This window comes from Mesocricetus auratus, unplaced genomic scaffold, assembly GCF_017639785.1.
Source record: "Mesocricetus auratus isolate SY011 unplaced genomic scaffold, BCM_Maur_2.0 Super-Scaffold_100014, whole genome shotgun sequence".
Classification (NCBI taxonomy): domain Eukaryota; kingdom Metazoa; phylum Chordata; class Mammalia; order Rodentia; family Cricetidae; genus Mesocricetus; species Mesocricetus auratus.
Window position 1 is genome coordinate 25,113,885 of NW_024429197.1, and position 11,137 is coordinate 25,125,021.

An 11,137-nucleotide genomic window follows, 5' to 3' on the forward strand; every position below is an offset into this window, starting at 1 on the left:
CCTTTAAAAAAAAAAAGTAAGCCGGGCGTTGGTGGCGCACGCCTTTAATCCCAGCACTTGGGAGGCAGAGGCAGGCGGATCTCTGTGAGTTCGAGGCCAGCCTGGTCTACAAGAGCTAGTTCCAGGACAGCCTCCAAAGCCACAGAGAAACCCTGTCTCGAAAAACCAAAAATAAATAAATAAATAAATAAATAAATAAATAAATAAAATAAAAAAAAGTAAAAGCACCAGAGCAACACTTTTGGCTTCCATATTGACACACAAACATTAAGCTCCAAATAAAAAGTAAATTCCTCTCTAAAATCTAATATTGCCTTAAAATGAATCACCAAGTTCTCAGAGTTCAAGTTTAATAGATACTAAAAAAAGAACAGGTTGATTTCTATGACAGGAATACCAGACAGTCTACCCACAACACAGCTCAGGCCATTCCCAATAGTGGAAGAAAGGCTAACCAACCACCCCAGTACTGTAGGAAAGGCATGTCTTCAATCACACATTTTGTTTTGTGTTTAAGCACAAAGAGTATAAGAGACTTTCTTCTGGTGCAGCCTGGCAGAAAAATGGTCCCAGTGCTCACTTCTGCTTAGAGAAATATTCTTTGCTCCTTTGGACATCAGGCTTGATGGTATCACTGCCAGGTTTCCAGCCAGCTGGGCACACTGCAAGAGAAAGGGTATCATTAATCATTCACCTGCTCAGTAGTGTGCATCTCCTTCCCCTGCCTCCATGGACCAAAGGGCTGTCTCCTTGTGATGGCACATGCTAGCACTGGCAGGATATGGTGAAGAAATTGGGGCAGGAGAATTATGAGTCGGAAATTACAAATTTTCCATGGCACATGCCTTTACTCCAGCATTCAAGATGCAGAGGAAGGCAGATCTCTGGAAATTTAAAGCTGGCCTAGTCTACATAGGGAATTCCAGGCAAGTGATAACCTGTTTCAAAAAACAAAAAACCCCACAAGATTGCCACACTGAAATCTCACCTGTTAAACCCTGTTATTTTGACACAGGATTTCCTTGGCTGTCCTGGAACTCTCTGTAGACCAGACTGGCCTCAAACTCAGAGATCCACCTGCCTCTGCCTCCTGAGTGTGGGGATTAAAGTCGTGCACCACCGACACCCAGGTTCATTTCCTGGTCTTTGGGGAACCAAAAGCTAAACAAGGCCCTAAACTTGGGAGGGAGGGAGGGAGGGCTGCATAAACAAACCCAGGCCAACACTTTGCCAGTAAGTACTAATGGGTCCAAAAAGGATTCCTGTATAGGAAACAGAAAGAACCAGGTCTCACAGCTTACCTCTAATTCTGATGACCTGAGGTCCACACAAGCCAAAATAGACACAGAATCCACACACACACAATAATAATGGCTGCAGAAAGCTCTGCAGTTCTACTATTTGGGATGCAACAGAATAGTGCAACATACATACTTTACCACTTCTTGTTCCTTTTACTTTAGCAGTGACCCTTACAGACAGTATAGGGCAGGCAATCTCAGAAGCCTAATGTCCACACACACAGATGGTGCTTTAAAATTATCTGGGCTTACTATGCCTGATTATCAGCCCTCTACACTAGCCAAACACCTTCCGAACACCCAGATGTACAATTAATCCATAGACTTAACCTTCTGTAAATGGCAACATCAGAATTTTAACAGAATTTTCTTTCTCCAGCCCTATCCTCAAAGCATGTGATTATAAACAAAAAGAGCATATTACCTGCACAAAGCACCTGGAACAGGGGCTATATTCTACTTAATGCTTAACTAAAAAAGTGAGACCAGCAAAATGGCATAGTGGGTAAACATATTCCCTGATAACTGACTGCTCTTCCAGAGGATCTTGGATCAACAGGCAGGAATGGTGGTTCATACCTGTATTTCTATACTTGGGACGCTGAGGAGGAAGATCTGTAGGAGTCTGAGACAGTCTGGGCTACATAGCTGATAGGAAGATACCATCTCAAAAAAAGGGGAAACATACTAAATCATGTTTAGACTTTACAAAGGTTAATCTTTTTTTTTATGTGTATGGATGTCTCATCCATCCCCATGTCCCCCGCCCCCGTAAGATTTAGTTTGTATTTTAACTTTTCTTTCATTTTATTTTATGAGTATTTTGTCTGTGCACCACAATGTCTGAGAAGGCAGGAAGAGTGTATCGGGTTCCCTTGAATTGGAGTTACAAGATAGTTTTGAGCCACCCTGTGGGTTCTGGTAATCAAGCCATAGTCCTCTGGAAAAGCAGACAGTGTTCTTCAATATCTGAGCCATTTCTCCAACACTTGTTTTGTGTGTGTGTTTGAGTGAATGTGTGTGTGTGTGTGTGTGTGTGAGTACGCAGAGACCATAAGAGGATGACAGATCCTCTGGAGATCAAATTATAAGCATTTATAAAAGTAATTTGATATGAATGCAGAGTACTAAATTCAGGTTTTCTGGAAGAGCTGCATGTGCTCCTAATTACTAAGCTACCTTCTCCATTTCTCACACACCCACCACACCCTCTTTTGAGAAGGTAGCCCTGCAACTCATTGTAACCCTGTAACTCACTAAATAGCCCAGGATGAACCTAACCTCCTTATTTTCAGGCCTCTTACTCCCAAAAGTACTAAAATTATAGTAAGTTACATCCCCAGCCCTAAAATAGCCTTGATAGTATATGGGCTGGACATGAACCTCAGGAACTCACAGGTTAGATAGGTTACCCCTGAGCTACATTTCTAGCAACCATAGATGAATTTTTAAAGATTTTATGTATGAGTTTTTTGCCTACATGTGTGCATATGTATCACATGCATGCCTTGTGCCCTTGGAGGTCAGAAGAGGGCACTGAATCTCTCAGAACTGGAGTTATAGATTAATCTATGATTCATCATGAGTGTGTCAGGGATCAAATCCATATCCTCTACAAGAGGAACATATTGATTTAACCTCTCGATGTATGTCTGTGTGAAGGTGCCATATTCCCTGGAACTGGAGTTAAACAGCTGTTAGCTGCCGTGTAGATGCTGGGATTTGAACCCCCGAGTTCTCTGGAAGAACAATCAGGGGTCTTAATCTCTGACCCACTTCTCCTTATTTATATATTTAAAAAGGGCAAAACCCCAAAAAAAAACTTTCCACCAAGTGTGGTGCATGCATGTACTTGGAGGCAGGTAGATCTCTTAAGTTTGAGGCCAGCGTGGTAAAGAAAGCAGAGAAACCCTGTCTCAAAATAAAATAAAATAAAAATATAGTTCTGCATGACCTAGAACAAAAAATCCACACACACACACCTCTTCTACAATTCCTAGAACTACCTTCACCAGGCTGGTATCTGAGATCCACTGGTCTCTGCTACCTGGATGCTGGAATTAACAGTGAGATCTTCCTCAAATCTGCAATCAGTGATTCCAAATTAGCAGAAGACAGTTGAAGAATATGAAGTTTGAACAAAAAGCCTTTGTTTTCTTTGCCAGGCTTATCTATTTATTACCCCACCCCCACAGACCACTCTAATCCACAGACTTCCATTTCTTGCATATACACAATTACCCTCCTACCAAACAGCCTTTGCACCCTACCATACCAATGTCTCATTAGCAGGCAGATAATTTACCTTCACCATGTTTGTCAGTGAACTGGAAGGCCTGAACTAGTCTCAGAATCTCATCCACCGATCGGCCAACAGGAAGATCATTTATAGTGATCTGTCGAAGGATACCTTTATCATCGATAATAAAAAGGCCCCTAGTGAAAGAGATTGAAGGATTAAGAAAGGCATTACAATTTAAAATTTTGCATTGTTGGAAGTCCTAAGGAAACGGGCTATTCTATAAGAGTTATATTAGTCCACTATTAGTGAAGACCACTATATTGAACAACGCAATGAGCAATAGATTCAGCTCAGGTGGCAGCGCACTTGCCTAGCATGCAGAAAACCCCTGGTTTTCAAACAACACATACAACAAATATATATTTAAAATTAAGCATGCAATCCCAACACTGAGGAGGTAGAAAGAGGCAAATCATTGGAACTCACTTGCCAGCCAGTCCGGCCTACCTGGCAAGTCTGTAGCAATGAGACACTATCTCTAAAAAACAGTGGACAGTGTCTAAGAACAATGCTCCAGGTTGTCTTCTGACATCCACAGGGACACATATACACATGAGGAAGATGCTCCTCAGATGTGCTCTGGCTTTTCTAAATAAATGACTATTAGCTAACTAGACCATTCTCATAGTAACTGCCACCTCCCACTCTTAAAAGTACATACCTGAAAGAGATACCTTCATCAGCCTTTAAGACTCCATAATCCTGAGCAATGGTGCGCTTGGGATCTGATACCAAGGGAATGTTCATGGGTCCCAATCCTCCTTGTTTCTTGGGTGTATTAATCCTACAGCAAAAGCCACTGTTAGAATCCATTCATTCATTCAGGGCCTGGAGAGATGGCTCAGCAGTTAAAGTACTGGTTGTTCTTCCAGAGGATCCAGGTTCAATTCCTAGCACCCACATGGCAGCTCACAACTGTCTGTAACTCTAGTTCCAGGGATATGACACCCTCACACAAACATACATGCAAGCCAAATACCAATGCACATAAAAATAAATAAATCTAAAAAGAATCCATTCATTCAAACCTTTGTGAAGCAAGAATATTAACTGGACCTATCACTCTCACTTTGGCTACCCTTTCCCCCCAAATTTTCCAACAGTAAACTAGATGGCTTAATAACACTTGAGTGGTCACCAGTAGCCGGGCGTTGGTGGCCCACACCTTTTAATCCCAGCACTTGAGAGGCAGAGGCAGGCGAATCCCTGAGTTTGAGACCAGGCTGGTCTACAAGAGCTAGTTCCAGGACAGCCTCCAAAGTCAGAGAAACCCTGTCTCGAAAAACCAAAACAAAGAAAAGAAAAAAGAAAAGAGTGGTCACCTAGTATATATCAGACAACAATTCAAGCTGCTTTGCCTCTGCTGCTAGGCAGTAAAAAGGAAGTTGGAGCCTAGAAGCCAATAATTAAGTCTACTGCCAAACCTGTAAATTTGTTCAAGAAATCCACAACATATTGCCAGGTGCTGTGGTATACGCCTGTTTCCCACCTACTCATTAGGCTAAGGCTAGACATACTACAAGGTCAAAGAAAGTTGGCCTGAGTTACATATTAACTCAATAACAAAACCAAAAACTTTACCATGCCAGATGACAGAAGTGAGAATCCACAGAAGCTCCAATCACTTGGCAGTTGAGTTTCTTAAATTCTTCTGCCCTATCACTGAAAGCAATGATCTCAGTGGGGCACACAAAAGTAAAATCAAGAGGGTAAAAGAAGAATACGACATACTTCCCTAGGGAGGAAAAAAAGTAATCAAGAGGTTAGCTTTGAAACAAGAGTTTCTGATCAAGGGGTGTTGGGGGTGTTGATACATGCCTGTGATCCCAGCACTCAGGACAGAAGGATTACTTTGAGCTTGAGGCCAGCCCAAACTACAAATGAGCCAGATTAGAGACAGTCTCAACAAAAACAAGAAATTTCCAGGAGATTCCTTTGCAAAGACATTTTTCTGTGGAAGACTTTTTTCCTGAGAGTTTCTCTGTGTAGTTTTGGGGTTGGAACCTGTCCAGCAATTTGCTCTGTAGACCAGGCTGGCCTCAAATGTGTTCACCACCACCACGCAACTATACTGGGGGGGGGGGGGGGTAGTGGCAAGGATGTAATTCATTTAGTAAATAATCCAGCACCAGTGCTTACAAATAGTACCTAGAAAATCAAGTGTGGTGGTAGACGCAGAAAGCAAAGGCAAAATGGATGGACTCTCTCCTCTACTGTAAAATGAACCCAAAGAGGAAGTCAGGGTGGGATATAGTGTTAGGAAGACTGAAGAGTTGGAGACCAGCCTGAGCTACATAGTGAACTCCAGGCTAGCTCCAAGATGCATAGAGACAGCCTCCAAAAAACAACCACCTACCCCAAAACACACTCATAAAAACACTGGGTGTGGTAGCTAACTGCCACAGGAGACAAAACCACAAGTTCAAGACAAGCCTCGGCTATTTAATAATAAGTTCCAAGTTAACATGGACTACAGAAAGAGATGCTATGTCAAAAACAAAACAACTGTCTGCTGGTGATGTCAAACACCTTTAATCCTAGCAGTCAGGAGGCAGAGGCAGATGGATCTCTGTGAGTTCTATCTAGCCTGGTTTACAGAGAAAGTTCCAGGATACCCAGGGCTACACAGAGAAACGCCATCTCAAAAATCAAAACACAACCAAAAAAAAGAAACAAAACCAACAACAAAAGTTGGGGGGTGGAAATTCAAGGCCATTATCCTAGGACTTGGGTGGTAGGGACAGGGAAATCAAGAGTTTAAGGTCATCTATCAGTTAAGAGCTGGCTGTTCTAGAGGTCCCAGATTTAATTCCAGCATCCACACGATGGTTTACAACTGCCTGTAATTCTCTGCCTCTTCCTGCACCAGATATATATGTATGATGCAGACAAAACACCTACACACATAAAATAACTAAATTTAATTAAAACGAAAATATAATTAAGCATTCTCATTGGTAATAGTCTCCCTTTCCATCTTGTTATGGGCAGGGTTTCCTGTTTTTGCTGTTAAGATGTGGCACTACAGACTAGTTGGCTCCATCTACCTTGAATAGGACTAGTGGGATTATAGAATCCAACCAATGAAGCAGGGCAGTGATGGCACATGCCTTTAATCCCAGCACTCAGGAAGCAGAGGCAAACGGATCTCTGTGAGTTCGAGGCCAGCTTGATCTACTGAGTTCTGACAGCCTCCAAAACTAGAGAAACTCTATGGGGGGGTGAGAGAGATTCCAAACCAATGAATCCTATTTTTTTTTAAATGTAGATTCCACGGGTTAAATTTTGTTTGTTTGTGTTTGTTTTGCGACACAGAGTTTCTCTGTGGCTTTGGAGGCTGTCCTGGAACTAGCTCTTGTAGACCAGGCTGGTCTCGAACTCACAGAGATCTGCCTGCCTCTGCCTCCCTAGTACTAGGATTAAAGGCATGCACCACCACCGCCCAGCAGATTAAAATAAATTTGAGTACTCAGGCTTGTGCAGCAAGCACTTTTACCTGATGAACATGTTCCCAGCTTTCATGGGTAATATTTAAATAATTTCATGAATCACAACAAATGTGTTCCTAACAAGCTCAACAGGACATAACTAGATAAATTTCACAACCACAAGTACCCAGTGAGAGTACTGGTAGGTAACAGGACTTCTAGCCTATCACTAAGTAAATTATCACTAAAGTAAACCTTCAAATGGGTCATTAGGCCTCTCACCATACCAAAGGGCTGAACCACTGGAACATTTCCAAACACCTACTTATTTTCAGGTAGCAACTATGTCTGAAAGTCAAAACAAGCAGTCCTTGACTCATCTAAGCAATCTCTGTGGCTTTGCTTAACAAGCACTTTGAAGCCTCAGTAGACCAAGCCCTACAGAGCAGAGAGCATGACTCCCTAGACCATGAGCCAGGGTCGTCTCCCTAGAGGTGCATTTTAAGCTGTTTGCTGTTAAGAGATCTTCTCCATAGGACACATAGTATCATCTGTTCTCATCCCAACAACAAAGTGTGATATAAGGTAATTAACTGAATGTTTTATCCAAAAGCTATCTCCAGAAACTGATATACCACTAAGAAGGGTACATTTAACACCAGAGTTTGAGGTTTGCATCTGAGGAATCTACGTTCTCAGCAGTCCCAAAAGACCTAACTACTGAGACTGCAGGCAGGAAAGGAAGAATGGGAACTAGAGAGATCCCCATGCACCCAAAAGCAGTGTACATATATACACACAGGCAAAACATTCACACACATAAAAAAATACACCTTTTAAAAAAGGAATTAAGGTGGTCAGGTTTATGCTTTGCTTTTTTTGAGATAGGGTCTCACTATACAGCTTTGGCTGGCCTAAAATCCAGAGACTCACTTGATATATCACTACTGCAGCATGAAATGTAATACAGGTATCAAGTCATCCCTATGAGCAGAAGCAAACAGCTCCAAAGACTTGATCTGTAAGACTGAATGTACTCAAGTTTTCTTAAAACAAGAGATGACAGCTCAGCAGTTAATCACAATGGCTGCTCTTCTAGAGGCCCCCAGTATAGATGTGAGGGCTCACAAACATCTGCAATTCCAGTCTCAGGGGATCCAATGCCCTCCTACTTGTATGCACATGGTACACAGGAAAAATAGCCACCCATACACATAAAAATAAAAAGTGTTTTAAGAGCCAGGCGCACACTTTTAATTCCAGCACTCAGGAAACAGAGGCAGGTGGATCTCTGTGAGTTCGAGGCCAGCCTGGTCTACAGAGTGAGTTCCAGGGCAGCCCTCGAAACAATACAGAGAAACCCTGCCTCCAAAAACAAAAACAAAAAGAGGTTTATACCTAGGACAACTAGATAACTACCCTTGTAATCACTGTTCTAACCATGACTTCACTTCAACATGGAGCATGTTGCCCAATGTAATTGATTCTTACCTCTGTATTCACTTAGGCTGATATCTCTGAATTGTCCATCTGGCATAACAGCTGTGGCTTTGAAGTTGGGGGCAGGATGCCCAATTTTTGCATTTCCTGAAGACATCTTGCTATCAGCTGAAAAAGCAACAACAAAAAGTTGAAATCACCCTGTTTTTCTAAATAAGCAACAGCTTTTACCTATCTAGGAACTTAACTGGAGCTCAATGAAGGAACTGTCCAGTGGCCTTGAATACATTGTTTTGTATTATAATAGTAAGCAAGGCTAGCAGTCAAGGGTCACAAGCCAAAGGCTCCACCTTTGGGTAAAACAAGACTGAATGTCTTTGTTTCACTTAAAAATAACTCCAGTGTGTCTAAAATCAGCTCTACTACCCTTTCTGAGCCAGTTTTTGCAACAGCATTTTATTTTACATATCCAGTGGGCAGATGCAGGAAAGGGGGAAACAAACATAAGACCCAAGTTAACACAATGCCAAGAAACTGGCATTTATTGTCTCAAAACTTTAGGTGCTGTTTAAGCAGGAGGTCTCTGCAAAACTAGTTTGAGGCCAACCTAGGTTGAGAGACTATATCTTAAATTTTTTTTTAAAGTTTCTGCCAGGAACGGTGGAGCATAATTCGGGCACTTTGGACGCTGAGGCAGGAGGATACTGAGCTCAGGCAAGACTGAGAAAACTTGTCAGGAGTTTCTGAATCAGGGAGACTATGTAAATTAAAGCTCTTGCTACCTGACCTTCATTCAATCCCCTGCGCCTGCACAAAGATGGACCAAAAACTCAATTCTACGGGTTGCCTTAACACCAGGGCCCACACACATAAATACTTTAAAATACTTTTTAGGTTTCTGCCCTCTGGGACAAGATCTTGGGGCAAAGGTATACCAAGAGTCCTTTACAGGTAGGATTTGGGATCACAAGTGTAATCCCAACACTTGGGAAGTAGAGATCAAGAGAGTTCAAGGCTAGCCAAATTAGACCGCCCTAATTACTGAAAAGAAAAAAATCCAAAGTTATGTCAGAAACCGTTTTTTGCACTATTTACCCAGGTCAATACCAAGGCAAATTGTTAAGATTTACATCATTAGCTTTAGAGATGGCTCAACGGTTAAGAGCCGGCACTGTTCATTGCAGAGGACCCTAGTTCGCTTCCAAGCACCCACTTCGGACAATTCACAGCCACCTGTAACTAGTTCTAGGAAAGCTCTCACACCTCTAACGTCCTCGGGATCCTGCACTCACATGCACGTACCCAGACAGTCGACACACACACATAATGAAAAACACAATCTAAAACGAGATTTATCTGAATGCCCCTGGTTCGTAACACCAATAACCAAAAAGAAGGTTAGAAGGGTCGTTTATCGCAAACTTTTTAAAAACTTAAATTTTTCGTCTTTGCCAAACTTGCTTTCCGGCCTGGCACTTCCAAAGCCCAATCAATCCCGAAAAACTGACTTCCGACCGCTGCGATAGAGAAATCGGCCCAGTACGCCCAAGACGGTCACGCGCCAACCTCACCGGAGGTACGTCCCTGCCACTCACGCCATCATCCACCCCAGCACTTGAGAAAGCACCGCGACACGAGCGGACTGCGCGCAGGGAGCTTAGTCGAGAAGACGCCAGCACTACCCGTCCCACCGCGCCAATTTACGCTTTTATCAGACAGCCCCGAGGGCGGGAAACTCAACGTTACACTCAGGTTCCAACAGGTCCGGGAACTAAAGGCCACGTGAAGAATGGGGTAGCGACCGAGCACTCGTGGCACCAGGCCTCGCCCCGCTGCCTCAGACCATTACCGCCCCTGCGGAGCCGGGACCGGCCTGGGGCAGAAAGAACCGGTGACAAGAGGCGCGAGCGTCGTCTCGCGGCAGCGATACCCACACACTCACCAGGGCCGAGACACAGGTCTCCGACAGTAAACTCAACCAGCGCGAGCGAGGAAGACGACGCCCGAGACGCGCGCGGGGCGCAGCTTTTATAGCCCATAAAGTTATCGCGAGACTCGGAGCGGGCCGGGGGTGCGGGAGGAGGGGGATCTGGCAGAGCCCCGCCCCGACCCTCCCGGCCGCCCTACGGGAATGACTCAGCGCTTTCCCTATGGAACTGAAGTTGGGGGGAGTCTCAAAACCCAGTCATGATTTCGCCGCTGGTGTTCAGAAAGGGGGAGGGCTGTCCTTTGAGGCGTCTCTTTTTAATCGGGGGTACCTGGGAAACCTCGCTGCTCTTTATTCCCAGGACCTCCATGTATTCAAGACCCAACCTGGAGTAAGGGAGACAGACTACGTCTAATTACGTTATGTTCGGGAACTGTGCATCCCAATATTTCTCAATTGCATTGCGGTCTCAAAAAGTCTGTTCTAGGACGGAGAAGGTGGTTCAGCGGCTAAGAGCACTGGCTGCTCTTCCCGAGGACCCGGGTTCAATTTCCCAGTATCCACATGGCAGCTCACAACTGCCTGTAACTCCAGTTTCAATGGATCCAACACCTGCACACAAACATACACTCAGGCAAAACACCAATGAACATAAACTAATAAAAATTAAGTCATTAAAAAACAAAAACAAAAAACCTATTCTAGTCCTCAGTAACCCACACCACTTGAGGCATCCTAC

At 43.7% G+C, this 11,137-nt stretch overlaps 1 protein-coding gene across 1 annotated transcript; it reads right to left on the reverse strand.

Moving 5' to 3' along the window:
- Positions 1-336: 336 nt before the first annotated feature.
- Prdx1 (peroxiredoxin 1) lies at positions 337-10,564 on the reverse strand. The gene is made up of 6 exons (XM_040756893.1): positions 10,414-10,564; positions 8,523-8,639; positions 5,185-5,338; positions 4,265-4,387; positions 3,607-3,737; positions 337-662 (listed from the first exon to the last, which is right to left on the reverse strand). The coding sequence occupies exons 1-6, from the start codon at positions 10,508-10,510 to the stop codon at positions 577-579; spliced, it is 708 nt and encodes a 235-aa protein (XP_040612827.1). The 5' UTR covers positions 10,511-10,564; the 3' UTR covers positions 337-576.
- Between the last annotated feature and the right edge of the window lie 573 nt (positions 10,565-11,137).